The sequence below is a fragment of the Euphorbia lathyris genome, chromosome 5 (genome assembly GCF_963576675.1).
Source record: "Euphorbia lathyris chromosome 5, ddEupLath1.1, whole genome shotgun sequence".
Taxonomy (NCBI): Eukaryota; Viridiplantae; Streptophyta; class Magnoliopsida; order Malpighiales; family Euphorbiaceae; genus Euphorbia; species Euphorbia lathyris.
In genome coordinates, this window is record NC_088914.1 from 86,686,026 (window position 1) to 86,705,047 (window position 19,022).

Here is a 19,022-nt window from a genome sequence, read left to right on the forward strand (position 1 = left end):
TTTCTTCAATTGGTTTACACTGCAGCTGGAGGTAAATTCCCCTGCATTAGAAACTATAGCTGTTATTCTATGGAATTTGTGGAAGAACCGCAACCGTACGGTATGGGAGAAGAAGTTTAGCATTGCGGATTCAGTCTTAACAGCAGTGCTAATTGAAGTGCAGAGTTGGAAGGCGAGGGTAAGAACAGAAGTGCAGCAACGGCCACCACCGACTGCAGAGAAAGATAAATGGGAAAAACCGCAACAAGGCAGTCTCGTCTGCAATGTAGACGCGGGCATGAATAAAGAGAGGAAATTCAGCTCTGCGGGAATGCTGATCGTGACTATACTGGCAACTGTCTATTTGCAAGAAAAGTGGGCTTTGTGGACTTCATCAACCCGACGATCGCCGAAGCTGTAGCCGTGAAGGAGGTATTGAGCTGGATCAAGTCTCTGAATTTGTTTAATGTCGAAGTTCAATCAGACTGTTACGAAGTTGTGAAAGCCATTTAACATCAAAACTATAATCTCTCATATCTCTCTGATGTTGTAAAGGATTGTCGTTTACTATTACGAGATTTGAACTTAGTTTCGATCTCCTTTGTTAGAAGATCAGCGAACCTAGCAGCCCATTCCTTAGTGAAGGCCGTTAGTTCTAGCTTTGATTTTGGCGAGTGGGCATGTCCACCGCCAATAATTACCGATGTTATTCTTTTCGATTTATATTAATTCATTCATTTTTTCAAAAAAAAAAAACTATTAAAACATTTTAAAAGTTTAGAAAGATAAACACGCCTAACATTTATTATTTAAAGATTTTGCTACGTTACATTTGTAATTTATGTTCCTTCTTTTTTTTTTTTTGAAAAGATTCTTTTTCTTGTGAAATATTTTCTGCTATTTTTGACTAAAATTTCTAATACATGAAAAAAAAAAAAAATAATAATAATAAAAAGACAGAAGGCCGCCTACAAAGCCACCATGTGCTGCTTTTGGTTGCGTAACATCCGATTCTGATCTCTCCTTAGTACATTTTTCACTTTCTTTTCTTTCCCTGAAATAACAATTAAATTAAATTAAATTAAATTATTAAATAATATAATAATAATAAATAAAAATAAAAAACAAATCTCTCCCATCTATTCGTCTCTGCTCCTTCTTCTTCTTCTTATTCTTCTTCGTCTCTCTCTCTCTCTCTTCTCGCTTCTGCCTCTCTTCTCTCTCACTCTCTCCTTTGCATCCAAACAGGAGCTCACCGGAGAGAGGAACTCATCTCATTTCCCTTTCCTTACTCTGTTTCTACAGTATCTCAGAGCCTATTATCAATGCCGGCACAGAAGCGGTCTTTACCGGAGAATTCCAACAACGATGAGGAAGAAACACCGTCTCCTCCTCTTCAAAACGGCCATCAGTACCATCAGAAACATTCTCGCCTCGATGCATCTCCTTTAGATGACTCTGAACTTCACCAACCGTTAGAAGAAGAAGAGCTGGAGGAGGAGGAGGAACAAGACGAAGAAGACGACGCGCCGCGGAAACCTGACGAAGATGATGATGATGAGGAAGAAGAAGATGAGCAGGACGAAGAAGATGATGAGAAACAAATAGAAGAAGAAGGTCAGTTCCTCCTCATATTATATCTACTTACTTACTCGTATACGTGTATAGTACTGTTTATACGTGTACAACGTCGGGTTAGTGATGCAATTGATTTCGATGTTCGTGATTAATTGAAGCAATTGCTGTTTCGTGTTCTTATCTTCTCAGATTCTGAGGAAAGCGAATGTTCCAGCTCTGAAGATGAAAAACCAGAGTACTCTTCATTTCTCACTTTCTCTTACTCGCTCTTTATTCACATTTCTTGTAACTTCCAGTTTTATTCTTTGTAATTTACTTGAGCTACTTGTTTTTATGTACTATCCTCTGTTACACGTAAATACATGTATAATGTATCTGATTGGAAGTTGGTTTTGTGGGTTTGATGTTGACTTGGTTTAACTCGTTCCTGGGAATTAGAAAGGAAATAGGGGTTGTAGCTATTAGAAGACATTTTCAGTAGCACTTGGATTATTGTGACAGTGTCTTTAACGTTTGGGTTCTGCCCGATTAGGTTGCTGCATGGTGTAGTTTTACATCTCTGGCGAAGCTAAATATTGTCTTGTGAGAGGAGTTTACAATAATTGAATAACAGTTGTTTCGTAGCATATTTGGTGTGTAGAAGTTCTTGCTAGTTTTCGGTATCTAAGTTGGCATTGCTGCTCATTCAGACTGCAATGAGATTTAGCTATAATACTGTTCTTCTAACTTGCCTAGAACATGGATTTTTAGAAAATTGTGCCTTTGACTACACTATTTCTTTCTATGTTGCAAGTATCAGCATTTTAGGCTTTTAGTTGCATGAGACTTAATCTGTGACAGCGGGATGTATGCTATGATGTGCTGTTGCCTGTTGTGTAAGAACCACTGAGAGAAGATCACAGAATATGAAAAAAAAAAATGATTGTTATTTTGCTGGCCTATCTATGCAAATTGATTTTTCTTATCATTTTCCCTAGGCTTAGCTATCTGAACTGACAGTTGGAATGCCATGGGTTCCTGTTGCATCTCATTTCGAAGTAATGAAATTAAGCCACGTGTAAGCATTTACTAATAGGGTAATCACCTTAAAGTTGTGAACTTTTAGCCAATTATTGTAGAGACTGTGACCTGCTGCACTATAATAATAATAAGGACTTCATGGCCTGATTTTTGAATTACGAACATGCAACTATGCCACATTCCAGCAGCTTTTTGGCCACATTTGTAGTTCATAGTTAATATCATGTTTTCATTGGTTATTTACATAGCTAGCCATACTAGCAATGCGAGATAAAAGCTTGGATTTGTTGGTATTTGACCATCTACTATTTCATCTCTGGGTTGTGACTCATTATTGACCTACCCTCTCTTTTAAATAGTGGGAATGCAAAACTCTATTCAGTAATTCTGAAAATAGAATATAAAGGCATTTCTATGACTGGTTGAAATATCTGTGACAGAGCTTTCATTCCTCTTTTTTTGCAATCTTCTTAATAACTGGAGAAATAGCATTGCTATTTTCTGTTGGATCTTGTCTGTTCCAAGATGTAGTTTTCACTTTGAGATCATATTAAGAAGCAATTTAGTAATTTTTCATTTTTATACCATATAATCTACAATCTGTAAAAAGGAGGCTCAGTCATTTTTCTCTAGAAGCAAGAAACCTAATTACTGGCTTTCTATTGGTGGTTTCAATTTCAGTTCCTCCTTTTTGTGATCTTCTTAATAACTGGAGAAATAGCAGTGCTATTTTCTGTTAGATCTTGTCTGTGCCAAGATGTAGTTTGCACTTTGAGATCATATTAAGAATCAATTTAGTTAATTTTTCATTTTTATACCATATAATCTACAATCTGTAAAAAGGAGGCTCAGTCATTTTTCTCTAGAAGCAAGAACTCGTGTATAAACTAATTACTGGCTTTCTATTGGTGGTTTCAATTTCAGTTGCTCAGTAACTTTCCTCACGAGTACTGAAACTGTTATAACATGCTTAGTTTATGTTCCATAGAGAGCTGAATGTGAGAGAAGTTGTGTGATCAAGATTGTTAGAACTCTTCATTGGCTTATGAAGAACAAATGAAGAACTGACAGTCATTTGAGCTAACAACCATATAGGGAAACCACAGCTACAATTTCTGTCACAGTTACACATACCCAAATAATCAAAGATATATAATATGTGCAGAGTACAAACAAAGTTTGTTGCACTTCTGGATATGTAACAGTCCAAATTTAATTGTCATGCAATCATGCAACTTAAGAAGTGTTTGATGGGGTGGATTGTGCATGTTTTATTCTAATGATTAGCTTATCTATTAACTCACTTAATTAAATTTATCATTGGTTTCATTTGCAGGTTTATCTTAGTGGAACTACCAGAAATTCGTAAGGATGTACAATGCCCAATATGTCTAGGTACTTCTTAGATGAAATTTCTTCTCCTATTTTTTCAACCATGTGATGATGCTTTTGTTTGCTAGATCTGATGTGTCAAGTCGTATCGGTTTATCAGGTATATGAGTTCTTTAGATGTTTGGTTTGTTGATGTGACGTGTTAAGCTTTACATGAAGTGCTCAGATTTTCACGTTGCTGTTCCTTGATCAGGGAACATACCAACTTTTAAAAATTGAGTCAGCCATATGTTGAAAGTTTCTATTTAATTTGAAGCTTGAAGTGCAGCTTTATTTTACTTTTAGTCATTGGGCTTGGAAAATAATTTCTTAGAAATAAGAGTCAATTGTGATGAGAACCTACATTTTTCCGACAATGACGTCTTTGAATTGTAAGTGGTGGCCTTGGTCCAATACTTGTTGGGGGAATGTGAAAGAGGCTTTGGAACTCTTTAGGGGGACTGAATTGTTGGCGTGATCTCTGAACTTGTGGACAGTTGCAACGAGATTGAGTTTATGAATTGATAGGAACTGTATATGATTCTGTTTAATAGCTAAATTAATTAGAGAATAACCAATTTTCAATGATATTTTCGTTTGAGTGAGCAATTGAATATTTTGCTCAATATCAGTCAGCTAAATCGTTGCCAATATTGCATAAAGAGCAGCCCGATGCACTACGCGTCACCCCTAAGTGAGTTAGTGCAAAGGGGGAAGTACTTGGTTGTCCATTTTTGTTTTCAAGTTCATGAATGAAATGATCCTAATTGTATATACTTTGAGAGCTTGCGGCCATAGTCATTAGATGAAGGAATTTGCTTTGAAACAATACTGTCTTTCTCTTGCATGGCAAAATTGAAGAGACTATGATGAGGGTATCACGAGACGTTCAATAGATTCTCCTTCTCTGGATTGGACTCGTGGATGTTTTATTTAGTAATTAACACTGGTTACATTTATAGCTTTTCACTAGGGAAAAATCTTGGTGAGTTACTATCTGCATGAACTACATATTATTAGGTTATCAAGGCCTTTGGAGATTGCTTCGAGTTATAGAATAACAAGTTTTGAAGTTACACCAAAATAATAATAAGAAAAAAGAGAAAAAAAAAACTTCAAAAGTAGGTAAAAAGAATAAACATCCTGAATGACTTTCCTCTATTAGTCAGGCCTGAGACCTATGATCTGAAAGTCAATGCTTTAACTGATTCTTTCAAGAGAAGTTGTAAGCTTGTATAGTTTGGTGGTTCTGTTCTTTGTGATTGAGCAACTAACAGTGGATGTTAATCATGAACATGAACAGTAGAGTGTGCTTTTCTATTATCTGTGCCTTATTTAAGGAAACACCTGAGTTGTAACGCTTCTGTATTTTATTTAGTCCACTATCTTGTTCTGGATTTTGATTAAGAAGGAAACAACAGTTTGTAGGAGCAACTTATGTTATTGCCTGGTTAAGTTTAGTAGAATCTTTACCATGCTTCGATCCTGTTCAGGTATCATAAAGAAAACACGAACTGTGATGGAATGTCTGCACCGCTTTTGCAGGGAATGCATTGACAAATCAATGCGACTTGGGTATGTGATAAGTATTCTCACTCATCTCATGATGTTCCTTGTTGTAGTGCTTAGCATCCTTATTTAATTGCGATGCCGTGGTTAGGGTAAATCCTGGGGTAATTCAAAGGACTGTAACAATAAAATTTTATTACTTGAAGTAGTAATATATTGCAGGAATAATGAGTGTCCTGCTTGCCGAACACATTGTGCAAGTCGGCGCTCTTTGAGAGATGATCCAAATTATGATGCCTTAATTGCTGCTATATATCCTGACATAGACAAGTATGAGGAGGAGGTACAAGTTATTTATTTTATCTATTTCTTCTAGTATGTTTCAGAATATATAACTGTTACTGAGCTAGCATTTGTCTGTAGGAATTGGCTTTTCATGAAGAGGAAAGGACTAGGAACAAACAGGTGTGTGCATTTATGTTTTACTGGCTTGCTAGTATTCATGCATTTAACCTCTGTTACTAGGAAAATAAATAATTACACGAAGAAAAGTGAGAAAAAGTAAGTTCAGGAAAAGTAGTCAGGGTTTGAGTTTTGTGTTTCATTTGAGGTTATAGCTAGCATGTTTGAATAAAGGAATATGACATCTGAATTTTGCTTGGTGCCATTGCATGGACCTTTTGCATTTGTATGCTAACTCTTTGATTGTCATCCTTGAGTTCTCTGTAATTTTGAAAAGATGACTTCAGCAGCAGTGGACGCTATTTTGTCCTACATGAGCCTTATATGAATTCAGATATACTCTTTCTTGTGATTATGATGTGGTGTTTGAATAATCTGTTAAATAGATTCAAGCTTCAATTGCACAAATTTTTCAACGACAAACTGAAGCACTCGTTAAGAGACGCACAATGGGTAAAGAAACAGCTGGTCCATTTATGACAAGGTCACAGCGCTATCATCGAACAATTCCGTCAAGGAAGAGACGAAACAGCAGAACCACTGACTTTCAAGGATCCGAAGACATTGGGGAAGAAAATGATGATAATGGAGGTAAGGATTCATCTTCTACTGATGAGCGCTCAACAGAAGTCAGGCACCGCAGGCGCAAGAGACGCACAGGAATTCGCCTCTCTCAGCCCTCTTCTTCAACTTCAAATCTGGACGGTGGATCTATTGAAAATGATTTAGAAGCAAGCAGAGAGAATAGAGGAATATCACCTGGACTTGTTTGGAATACGGAAATGCTTGCTTGGGGGAGGGGTGGCGCTCGAAGTCATACACGGCACGGCAATTCTAGTGCTTGCAACAATAAGAATTCTCGAAGTACTCGCTTATCCAAGTTGGTGGAGTATCTCAGGAGCTTAGACGAGAAAAATGATGAGGTAATTGATGTTCTTCTTCTGGCTGTTGTTTGTTTATCCATTAGTGTTATTCCTGGATATTTCTTGTGCGTTAAATGATATAGGATAAAGTTATCTATCTATTGCTCTATCATAAATGAAATGAAACTTAGAAAGGTTGGTTTTAAGGTATGAACTCAATAAAGCTAAAGTGCGGGTCTTTTTATCTCAAAAAGTGTCTGAACCGACTGATATTTGATGGAAAAGGTTTAACTTAATAAAGGACACCATAGCTGGAATTTTCTGGCAGCGGGAAATATGATTTTGAAAAAAAACATGATCCAATGGTTTTTCTTGTGCTTGCCAATTGAAATGATGAAATTCTAGCATACGCTCGGAGCATATGCTCTCTTAGACATAAAAATGCTATAATATAAAAATTATGCTCAAGGAAACATGTGCTCGGGTGTGTACTAGAACTTTGTGAGGAAAGTTAGTATTTAGGTGGAGACTTTCTACAGTGGTCCCTCCCGAAACAGTTTGGTCCAGGACCAATCTAGAAATTTCCATTTAGGTAGGTGGGAATTTTGGTATTAACTGGTTAAGACTTAGGTATACTATAAGGTGCGGTTTGGTACGCTGCAATTAATGTTGTAATGGAATGCCCATTATAATGGATGTTCATTACCATGTTTGGATTAGCCTATTGTTTTTATCGTAATGGAATCACAACTACATCAATCAATTTTTCTTCACAAATTTATATAATGGGGATTACATAAATAATAGGCATGAATTCTCATTACAAGATAGCCGAAGCAATCCCCTTCGGTTCCCACAAAACAAAAACCGAATGCTACTTCTTCAGCCGCTGCGAAATCAAAACCAAACCTCATTGCTGAACCGATTCCTGTTGCAATTTCCAAGCCAACAACAAACCAACTTGCTTCATCAGCTCCAAAGTCCATTACTCTCGAATGTGTCATTCCTTTGGAAGATTTTACAACTCGGCCTTCTGGAAATAGAATCCAGGTGAACACTCCTCCTTCACTTGGACCTTTTGGAGATACACCAGTAATCCCGAAAGTTGAGGTGAGTTCTTCGATTCCTCATACCGAAGTGAGCCTCTCTTCAGATTTTCTATCCTCCGAAGAGAATCCTCAACAACCAAAACCCTCATTGGCACCCTCAAAGAAAGATGTAGCTTCTTTTTCCAAGGCACCCAAAATAACTGTTGAAGGAGACAATCTTTCAGTTTCGGACACAGATTCTGATACTGAAAGATTGCTTCGTCTTGAACGATTTACAGAGAGGGAAATGGAGCAAAGTTCAAACTTGAATAAAATGGTAGTTTCCCTCCCTCTTGACTGCGCTTTTTCTACAAAGCGTTCAAAGAGAGGAATTACCATTTCATCCGAAGAGCCGAAAGCTAAAAGAAAGAAAACTGGTGAGGGGAATTGGAAAGGAGTAAATTATCAGACAGTAAATCAAGTAACAGAGGCTGTTAGCCTGGATGACCTGTATCGTTTTCATCAATACGATCGCCGTGAGGTAAGAAAATCACCCTTTATTGCTTTGTACTTTTCTGACTTGCTTGATGAAAATCACCGTTTTTATTAACTTTTTGAATTTTGTGGCTTTGGCACAAGCTATTTGAAGAAGATGGCTTCCTTGAAATTCCTGGGATTGTAGAAGATATTTCCAGTCTCTCTGTGATGCCAAAAGATGCAGAATATTTTGAACAACTTAGTGTTCTTTTTGCCTGCCAGGAAGTTCTTAAACGAAAAGTTGCGGTAAGCATCTTTGGGTTTGATGACTGGTGATGAAATCTTCGATTGGAGCACTTCCCTGTGAGGCGCCGTTGGGATCGGCGGGGGACACTCCGATGCCAAAGTTAGTAATTTATCTGAGAATAAACTATAAGCACGAAGTAGGGTTTTAGGAAAGTGTGTACCTCAATAGCTTGGGTTCAAGCTATTTATACTCATGTAGTTATAACTCTTGGCAACTAGAAAGTCTCCATTAATGCCTTATTAATGGCGGTTACTAATCTTATTCAAGTATGACCGTTAGCTCATTAATGAGTTATTATTTGCCTTTATTAACATCAGTTTCCTCATTGGGAATCGGCTTTGCCGTTTTGTGGGCGTATCGTGGTTTGACGGCGGATCTCCCAAGGTGTTTGACCATTTGAGGCGTGTTGAGGAATCTGTAGATCCGCCACCTCTAAGTCTTGCTTCATACACCATTGCTTTGGCGGTCCTCCTTATCTGCGGTCGTTTGGTTAATTGCTCTTTTGATCCCGTAGATAATATCTGGATGTTATCAGAAGCCCGCCTTAAAATGCCATTAAAGTCCTTTAGGGCTTTTGATCTTCTGAACGTGCTGTCAATAGGCGGCCTATTGATAGCTGCTCTGTCCCAGGCCATACTTCGGTTGCCAGGTGTCTGGGGGGTGCGCGTCGAGGTGAGTGATATCTTGCCCCTTTTAAACTTTTTCTTTCTCTTTCTTCCAATTTCACTTCTTCATTGTTTCAACTTCTGATTTTCGCCTGAGTTTCCTCCGAAGTCGTTTTCGTGCCTAGAATCTGTTCGTTAGAGTTCCTCTTTCGTCTCGGGATTTCATGTAAGTTGGTTTTGTCTCCCTTCTTTTTATCAGTTCTTTGTTTTTATGAGTTCCATCTCTGAGCTTTTTGGCTCGTCCTGTTCTAGTTAGTGCTCATTTAGCACAGAGTCTTCTGAGAGCACTCCAAGCTGCGATTTCTCTAGCTTGCGTAGTGCTCGAAAAAGCGTGAGGATTATCAATCTGGGTTTATAGAAACCTAGAATTCTTTCGCTACTGCTGCCCCTGTTGTAACAGCGGCAAACTCTAGAGTTGTTTCGGGGATGGAGGCTTCTCCTTCGACTCCCCATAGAAAAAAGGGTCCTCGTGTGGAGACACTTCGTCCCGCATGAATCTTGAGGATCTTGCCTATTTGGCGGATCACTATCCTTGGATGAAAAGCTTTGATCTGATGTTGGCGGATGTCCATCACCGCCCTGCCTATCCCCCTAAGGGATTCCTTTCGGTTTATAAAAGTCACGTGGAGAGGGGTTTTCGTCTTCCTCTCCCGCAAGAGATGGGAGACGTTCTTGACTACTTTGGGATCACTGTCAGCCAATTACATCCAAGCGGTTGGTTGGATATGGCTTTGGATGCTTATTTGGCATCCAATCTGGGGGTAACCTTCTCCCCTCGAGTCTTTAGATCACTTCATAAGCCCTCCAAATGAAAGAGTGAGTCTTTCATAACCTTTGCCAAGTTTAGGGGTTATTCCCCTTTTAGTGATAAGATGACCAACGTCCATAATTGGGACGAAAAGTTCTTTTTCGTTAAATTGAAAGAGGGCGAATCTCTTGGGTTCCCGGCGTATTGGAATCATAAATCCCAGCATATGGCTATCGAATCAATTCAGTTGAACCCGATCGAGAAGAATGTGGCGAACCTTATGAGGAGTGTCAAGACAGACACTTGGACTTATGCTGAGGCCCTTGAATTTATGATGAGTGGGGTTCCTTTGGTCCGCCGAGTGGGCACTCTGATCCATTATCTGACTTCCCAACTTGATTAAGGTACTTTTATTTTTCTCGAATTTTGACTTTCTTCTTGTCCCCTTGTCAGGGAGTTGTCTGACGCCAATAGTGCCGTTGCAGAGAGGTGAAAGAGGATGAATGAGCTGGAGGCAAAAAAAGAAGAACGAGCTAGTGGCGAATCCCAGTAAGAAGGATGGGAAACGCCCTTTGGAAGGTGCCAATCTTCCTATGGACAAGAAGGCGAGGGCGGCTCCTGCTGGTGGAGCGAAGCAAATGGCTGCCGCTGCGAAGGCGGGGAAGCCTAAAGTAGATTGGTTCCCTCCTACTCAGGAACAGGTAAGATTCTTACTTTATTGTGGGTTCTAACTTCCGCTTCTTTCTGTTTAGTTGGTGAAGCCGGATTTGGGGAAGTATTGGTTCGCCAAGCATGGAGAAAGAGGAGCTATCGAGAATGAGGCTGTGATGGACGACCTGGATGAGGCCATTGGACATCTGGGGAAGGTCCTAGAGAACCGCGCCAAGTATTCTGGGCCTGCCCATGTAAAGATGGGAAAGAGGGATCTACTTGCAGTAAGTTTCTTATTTTTTCCCATTTTTGGATGAAAGAGTGATCCTAACTTTGTGGATCTTGCTTTGAAATTACTTCTCTCTTTCTGGCAGGCGTATGCCCATATGTGTGCAATGGAGGCGGATCTCCTCCAGGGTGTTGCCGATAAGGCCACCATAAAAAAATCTGGAGGCTGAAGTGTCTATTGCCAGTTCCAATGTTGCTGCGGCTGTTGCTCTTAATAAGAGCAAAGATGCTAAGATCCGCGAGCTACAGGATAAATTAGCCGAAGATGCCAAAGATCATAAAGCCGCCTTGCAGAACATGGAAGTCCTATGTGGTAACCGTGTCTTCTATTATGGCGAACGAATCATGGCTTACGTTAAGCTCACCTATCCGGAGATAGGTTTTGAGGATCCAGAGTTGATCGTTCCTTCCACCGAGGAGGTTATAAGGTATGACAAAATGGCGAATGCTCGTGACTTCATTCACGGTCAGATCCGAACTGAGCTGAAGAAATTTGATGGAGAAGACGTGAAGCCTTTTGTCAACCTTGATGTAGAGGCGGATGACCTTAGCGAAGCATCCAAGGAGCCCGGTGGTAAGGCTGATCTTGTGGAGATTGATAGTGGAGTTCCTCAGGTGGAAGCTGTTGACAAGGAGAATGAGGCTCCTCCAAAGGATGCATCTTCTGAGAAAGTTGCAGGGGAGGATGCCGTAGTATAGACTTGGTCTATTTTGATGTAATTAAGTACAATTTTTGTGATTGTTTGAATGAACCCTTTTCTTTTCCAGAACTATTTTTACTAATGCATTATATCTTTTAGCAAGTAATTTTCTAGAATCTGGTTTTCTTAGGATTTGTTTGATTGTTTAGGGTAGGTCGTCAGCCGTACCCTAATGTGTGAACCTTTCAAAGGTTCTGAGTTTTATTTCCCTAAGGAAATTAAACTGCCCTTGGTGGAAATCAATCTTTTTCCTATTTTTGAGGTAAATTGATCCGTCGGTGGGTCTTTTCATTTTCCTATCTTTGAGTAGAGAGTTTAGGGTGTAATTTTCTCATGTTTGAGATAATTTTAACCCGCCCTTGGTGGTGGTCAACCTTTTTTCTATATTTGAGGTAGATTGGTCCGCCAATGGGGCTTTTTGTTCCCCTATTTTTGAGGAGAAAGTAGATACGCCGTAGTGGTGTTTTCTATAGTGGGAATGTTTTGTTGCCTCCCATCTTTGAATCTGGAATATTTATATTTCTGCAAAAAAATACTTAAAAGAGAAGCTCCAAACAAACATAACTTTTATTAAATGGCGACTTGCCTTATTACAACAAATTGGTCTTTTATGTGAGTCTCGTTAAAACCTTTAATAAGAAAAACCTCATGGGAAAAACCCTATTAAAGGAAAAAGAGTGCTCGAGACCTTTAATTACATTCTACTCTTTGGGAAAGTATTTGCGGAGGTTTTGGATATTCCATATCCGCGGTAAAGTGTTTCCTTCCATATCTTGAATTTTGAAGGTGGGGGGTCCTATTTTGGCGGCTATCTTGTATGGTCCAGTCCACGTGATTCCCAGCTTTCCTTTGCCCTCTGTAGATTGAATTTTGTCAGCTTTTCTTAGCACCAAGTCTCCTTGATTCAAGTCTACAAGCTTGGCGTTCCTGTCGTGATAAGCCGCAATCCTTTGTTTATAAGCTGCAATCCGGATATACGCCTTTTCTCTTCTTTCCTCCAAATGATCAAGACTCTTCCGCAATCTCTTCTCATTCTGATCTTCATAGTAGAATAGGGCTCTGTCACTTGGGACTTGTATCTCTATAGGAATGACAACTTCTACTCCATATGTGAGGGCGAATGGCGTTTCGCCCGTGGCGGTTCGGGGAGTGGTTCTGTACGCCCATAGGACATTCATTAACTGATCCGCCCACTTCTTGTCGTGCTCACCTAACCTTTTCTTTAGGCCTTTCACAATGGTTATGTTGGTGACTTCGGTCATTCCATTTGATTGCGGATAGTAGACCGAGGCGAATCTGTTTTGAATACCTTGGTTCTCGCAAAAGGATCTGAATTCCTCGCAATTAAACTGTGTCCCATTGTCTGTGATGATCGTGTCGGGAACTCCAAATCTCCCGACGATATTGTCTCTTACGAACTCTACCATCCGTTCTGCGCCAATTGTCGAAATAGCCTCAGCCTCTACCCTTTTCGTAAAATGATCAACAACCACCACCACATATTTTCTCTGCTTTCTTGTGGAAGGAAAGGGACCAACAATGTCGATACCCCATGTGGCGAATGACCGACTTTCAATGATGGGTTTCTGTAGATTTTTAGCTGTATGAGTCTCATTTGCATGAACTTGACAATTATGGCAGGATTTTACAAGTTTCTGGGCGTCTAGTTCCGCAGTAGGCCAATAGAATCCGAATAACCTGGATTTTTTGAAAATAATTGTGGATGTTTCATGGGCTCCACAGGTGCCTTCATGCGATTCTTTCATGATCTCTTGTCCTTCTTCTGTCGTGACACTTTAGCCAAGGCTGACTAAAAGATCTTCGGTACAAGCGATCATTTACCATGCAGAAATATGCTGCCTTCTCATCATCCGCCTAGCTTCTTCCTTGTCTTGAGGCAAGCATCCGTTTGTAAGATATTGTTGAATTGGTAACCGCCGGTCACCAGTGGCGGACATCAAAAGTGCTATGGACTCTGGGGCGAATGCCGGTCTGGTTTTTACTTCGAATGGGCATTCAAGACTTGCCCATTGATCTTTGCTGGAAGCTAACTTAGCCAGATGGTCCGCTTCTGTATTCGATCCTCGGAGCACATGAATCATCTCCCACTTCGTTTCCTTACCCTCCAGGTAGGTTAGTAATCTTTTTGCCTCTTCCACATATTTGACCAGGGTTTCATCTTTAACACTAAATTTTTTGATCATCTGATTGACCATCAACTTTGAGTCGCTGTAAATTACAACACACTCTGGTACAATTTCTTTTAGTAGGCGTAGCCCAAGTATCAAAGCTTCATATTCTGCGGCGTTGTTTGTTGCAGAGAACTCTAGCTTGGCCGCATAGTATATCTTAATATACTGGGGGCCTTTGATCACAACACCGATTCCGGCGCCTTCTGCTGATGATGCCCTGTCAGTGTACATTGTCCATTCTTCCAACTTGGCTTTTGGAGGACTGATGTCTTCTTCCATGAATTCATTCACAAAATCCGCCAGAACTTGGCTTTTAAGCGCGGATCTCCCTTCATAACGGACATCGAACTCGCCAAGGCGAATGACCCATTCCATCAACCTTCCAGATGTTTCAGGCTTTTGCAATACCTTTCTCATCGGTATGTTGGTTTGGACAATGATTATATGAGCTTGGAAATAAGGTATGAGGCAAATGGAGGTGGTGACCACTGCTAACGCCATTTTATCCATTTTGTCTAGGCCGAACCCGTTTATCATGGGTTGCCTTAATTTTCTGCTTATAAGCTGATGTTTTAATAGACTTGCTCCCTTCGTTCTTTTAAGTAATCCAGCTTCTGTCTCATTCTTTCTTCATTATCTTCTATTGAATGGTAAGTTGCCCTTGGGCTTAAACTTCCAATTTCGACCGGAACAAAGGCTTCAGTTCCATATGTTAAAGAGAAAGGTGTTTCTCCCGTTGCCGCTCGTGGAGTCGTTCTATATGCCCATAAGATATGTTGTAACTCATCCACCCACGAACCTTTTGCCTTCCCCAATCTTTTTTTTTAACCCTTGGACAATGGTTCGTTTCATTACCTCAGTCATCCCATTGCTTTGTGGATGCGCCACCGAAGTGAACCGAAGCTTGATATGTAAAGAATTGCAAAAATCTCGGAATGCCTTGCAATCAAACTGCTTCCCATTGTCTGTTATAATGGTGTGTGGTACTCCGAACCTGCAAAAAATCATCTTTTCTACAAAGGTTATAATTTGAGCCGAAGTAATGGAAGTCACTGCCTCAGCTTCCACCCATTTATTGAAATGGTCCACAACAACTATCAAAAATTTCTTCTAGCCTTTAGCTACTGGGAAGGCTCCAACAATATCAATGGCCCATGTTGCAAAGGGTCAAGCTGGCTGGATTACTCTCAAGGCCGAAGCTAACGATTGGATAATTGGTGCAAATTGTTGACATTGTACACATTTTTTGACCAACTCCGCCGCATCCGAAGCCATTTGAGGCCAGTAAAAACCTTGTAGATGTGCTTTTCTTGCCAAACCATCCCTACCTTCATGTGCACCACAAATTCCCTCATGGATTTCCTGCAGAATTAATTTTCCTTCATTGAAGCCTATGCATTTTAACCATGGACAATCAATTGACCTTCGGTATAAAACGCCTTCAACAACCGAATATCTCCCAGACTTTCTTTGGATCTTTACACTCTCAACTTTATCTTCAGGTAAGACACCTGTGACAAGATAAGTGAGAATATGATAGAACCACTCAGAAGACTCATCAATGACCATTACTTCTATTTGATCAATGCTTGGCGAAAGGATCCGCTCAATTCAGCAAACACAATTCTTTGATCCATCTGGAGTCAAAGCCAACTTAGCCAAATAATCTGCTTCTGCGTTTTCTTCCCTTGGAATGCGTTGGACTTCTAAGTTTCGGCCTTCAACCTTGCTTTCCTGCAACAAATCCTTCACCAATGCCAAATATTTTTTCATTGAATCGGTATGAGTTTCAAAGTTTTCAGTCAACTATAAAACTACCAATTGTGAATCACTTTTGAAAACTGTTTTATCAGGCTTGATGATATTCAGAATTCGCAGTCCCTGCAACAAAGCTTCATACTTGGCCACATTGTGGGAAGCCGTAAAACCCAACGATGCCACATACCGAAGCCTTATCCCTTGAGGACCTTGCACGAAGACGCCAATTCCAGACATATTTCATTATGCATTTACATGTATGTATTATATACAGACATATTTGATTTTAGAAATTCACATTTTTATTGTTGCTGAGACAATAATCCAAAATAGGTACTTTTTGAAAGTATTTTGAGTTTTCTCTGTTGTTTTTATTTTTTTCTAGATTTGGTTAGGGTCTAAAATGGAACTGAAGTATATTTGGGTTTTACATGTTATTTCGTTTATTTTGGTACTCCTGTATTCGGTTTTGAACTGATGCATCATTGAAACTTACTTATTAAGGACTTCAATGGAAAAACTGCAAGTATTTAAGGTTCGCAGTTTGATGAGTGGTGAAATGCCTGATGCGTCCTCTGTGACCCCTACCTTATTTGTTAAAAGCTTATTTCTGTTTTCTGATTGTGCAATGTGCATTCTGTCCTACTAAGACTTGCATCTTGTTTGCAGATAGATGTTCACCTAATGCTCATTTCCTTGGAGAAACAAAGGGCACCAAATTTGCGGCAGCCTTACCTTTGTTGTCGCCCAAGTTTGTCCGTCAGACACTTATGTGATGTAAGATTTCTTCTCACCACCTATTTTTGTTCTTTGAAAGCATTATTCTAGAACCTTGAATTTGATTATTGCTGTGTGCTTGGCAATATACCTATTGGCTCAATTACATTGCACGGAAACTTTTAAATGTTTTGGATCATGTCTCTGTAAAAAGGGGCAGCCCGGTGCATTATGGGAGCAAGCCTTCCCCTGCCATTTTTTTTTGACAAGAGGCCGCTCCTAAGATTCGAAACCGTGACCTCTCAGTCACACGACAACAATGTTTACCGTTGTGCCAAGGCTCGTCCTCTTGGATCATGTCTCTGTAATTTAAAAAAAATTGGAAATTTCGTTTCCGATATTATGTGTTTTCACTTTTCAGAAGTGCATCAAAATACTAATCATATATAAATCCTTAATGTTTTCTAGATCATCTTCTACAAGCTTTAAAAAGGAAAAAAGTTCATTTCTCCCTCTATTATGCGTCTTGTATGAGCTTTTTTCAATATATATTTTACATATAAATTAAACATACATTCTAATAGCTTAAAATATTTATAGATAATATAGTTTACTATTTACATGTTTTCTCCATGTTTTCATTTCCTATATTTTTTTATAAATATCGTTTTCGATTTTGGTTTCTACTGCACTCTTCATATCCGTTTCAGTTTCCATGAAACATAGGCTCAAAATTTCACCGAAATGAAATATATATATATATATATATATATGGGCTCATTGTATAATGTATAATTGTTACCTCTCTCCATCCTTTTTTCTTTCTTTTGCTTATTTTTTGTATGTTATATAATGCAGTATGTTGCTCTCCAAACTCCTTTGCAACCTGAGGAAATTGAAATATTGCTAGTTAAAGGGCAGCACAAGCCTAATGGAGATCTATCTATTCTTCATCCTCCAGTTTCAATGGATGAGCTGCAAATTTTAAAAGCACAGGAAACTTTGTCAGGAATTGGGGTCAATTGCACTTCCAACAGAGATAGACTGGTGAGTTGATTCTTGGATCTTGCTACTCCATATCAATTTTTGTATTCATGATTCAACTTAGGGTGGCAATTTATGTAAGCGGGTTGTGTTCGTGTTGTGTCAATTATCCAGTTGGTGTCAAATTAGTCGATTCTAACCTAACTCAAAATAATTTTTTCATAATCGGTTAACTCAATCGGATAAGTACGTGTCATTTTTTCGGGTTACATAATTTTACTACCTTTGTTAATTTTAACGTTTAAAAATATAGATAGATTTAATAGTAATTCTAAACATTCATGTACTTTTTGGATTTGCAAATTAATCCCGACCATCCAAAAGTTTGATAAAAAAATCTATTTAACATACCCTGCCTTCTTATGTTTGGTTCGAGTGATGTGAGTTGAAGTTGCTTATAATTTTTATCACCCATGTGAAGTTGACAAGTAAAAACGATAATAGTATGTTTAAATATTCGTGTCATTTTCGAGTAAGTAGAACTCTAACCCAATCCAAAAATTTATGTGTCAACCTAAAAATGGTCCATTACATAATAAAACATCAATCTACTAAATTTGTGTTGGGTTCAATTACATGCGTAATAAAACATCAACCTACTAAATTTGTGTTAGATTCGTGTCATATTATCGGGGTTTTGTACCTAATTGCCATCTCTAATTCTAACTTACATCTCACTTCTTTTCTTTTTCTTCTTTATTTATGTGTTGGCCGTTGCAGATTCTAGCATATCGGCAGAAGGGGAGGAGTATCTGCTAAAACTAGCTGTTTGCTAAGTTAATGTTTATTGTAGGAGAAAAAAAAGGATAGGTCTGCAATTATATGTACATATTTATGTTTGGTGAGTAGAAATCTCGGGGTGGCTTTGGCATTGGAAATTTATTTTGGAAAATCAAATGTAAAAACACATTATTATATGCAAGTTTCAATTTAGTCTAAATATGCATATTTATTTTCCATTTGATTAGATTGAAGCAAGAATAGATGATTTTTCTCGTGTTATTAAATGATACATAGTGGGATAAAGTGAAAATAAAGTAGTATATAAAGTAATAGCATAAGAGAAGAAACACACAGTCGTTAGGCCGGTAAGAGTAGTGGAAATTAGTCCTGGACGAGACTTCTCTCTTTAGTGTTCGCGCATTGACCAGTTTTGAGCCTGAGATTGGTAGTAGAGTAGGGGCTAGAGTTACCAGTTTCTACTTAGCAGATATTCCCCAGCACGTCTTATGCTGATCTCTCTCTCTGCTACCTGGGAACGGGTTTGAATCCCGGAATTCGGAATGGCATTCTATGAGCTTATTCCAAGCTGGCTTGGCTCTCAGACTAACTACCCAACTTAGTCAATCGTGCCCAATGAGGCCTGTATAACTCCCCCGACCACCTGTATTGTTTCCGAGTGCTTTTCGCACACAACAAAAGAATAGAACTTGAAGCGAAACCCTCACATTCTATTTATTACGGTCTTTCCACTTTTAACTTCGTACCTCTTAGGAAGCTCCATTCTTTATAGGTAAATATGATGTTGAAAGGTGTAACCACGCAATCTTTAGGTCATCCGGTGGGCTAGGCAGCAAGTGCAGAAAGGACTGAAGGTCAGGGGAGGGGGGACGAGAGTGTCCCTGACTCGGTCCAATGGTGTCTATGAAGAGTACATAAAATGA

General features: G+C 39.2%; 2 protein-coding genes across 2 annotated transcripts; both read left to right on the plus strand.

The window, feature by feature from the left end:
* The first annotated feature begins 1,109 nt into the window (after window positions 1–1,109).
* Window positions 1,110–18,298, plus strand: LOC136229102 (putative E3 ubiquitin-protein ligase RING1a). Its single transcript, XM_066017672.1, has 10 exons — window positions 1,110–1,596; window positions 1,747–1,792; window positions 3,914–3,972; window positions 5,442–5,523; window positions 5,680–5,800; window positions 5,881–5,922; window positions 6,306–6,842; window positions 16,267–16,374; window positions 17,173–17,361; window positions 18,079–18,298. Exons 1-10 carry the CDS (start codon window positions 1,305–1,307, stop codon window positions 18,115–18,117), a joined length of 1,515 nt encoding a protein of 504 aa, XP_065873744.1. The 5' UTR covers window positions 1,110–1,304; the 3' UTR covers window positions 18,118–18,298.
* On the plus strand, window positions 6,963–11,749 carry LOC136229040 (uncharacterized). Its single transcript, XM_066017576.1, has 5 exons — window positions 6,963–6,989; window positions 7,614–8,351; window positions 8,450–10,411; window positions 10,493–10,942; window positions 11,033–11,749. The coding sequence occupies exons 1-3, from the start codon at window positions 6,963–6,965 to the stop codon at window positions 8,621–8,623; spliced, it is 939 nt and encodes a 312-aa protein (XP_065873648.1). The 3' UTR covers window positions 8,624–10,411; window positions 10,493–10,942; window positions 11,033–11,749.
* Window positions 18,299–19,022: the final 724 nt, after the last annotated feature.

Bases quoted from the DNA above. Each gene is read 5' to 3' on its own strand.
- LOC136229102 (XM_066017672.1), top strand. From the start codon at position 1,305: ATGCCGGCACAGAAGCGGTCTTTACCGGAGAATTCCAACAACGATGAG. The intron at 3,973-5,441 runs GTACTTCTTAGA...GATCCTGTTCAG, and splicing joins ACAATGCCCAATATGTCTAG to GTATCATAAAGAAAACACGA. The intron at 5,524-5,679 runs GTATGTGATAAG...AATATATTGCAG, and splicing joins GACAAATCAATGCGACTTGG to GAATAATGAGTGTCCTGCTT.
- LOC136229040 (XM_066017576.1), top strand. From the start codon at position 6,963: ATGAAACTTAGAAAGGTTGGTTTTAAG. The intron at 6,990-7,613 runs GTATGAACTCAA...ATTACAAGATAG, and splicing joins TTAGAAAGGTTGGTTTTAAG to CCGAAGCAATCCCCTTCGGT. The intron at 8,352-8,449 runs GTAAGAAAATCA...CTTTGGCACAAG, and splicing joins ATCAATACGATCGCCGTGAG to CTATTTGAAGAAGATGGCTT.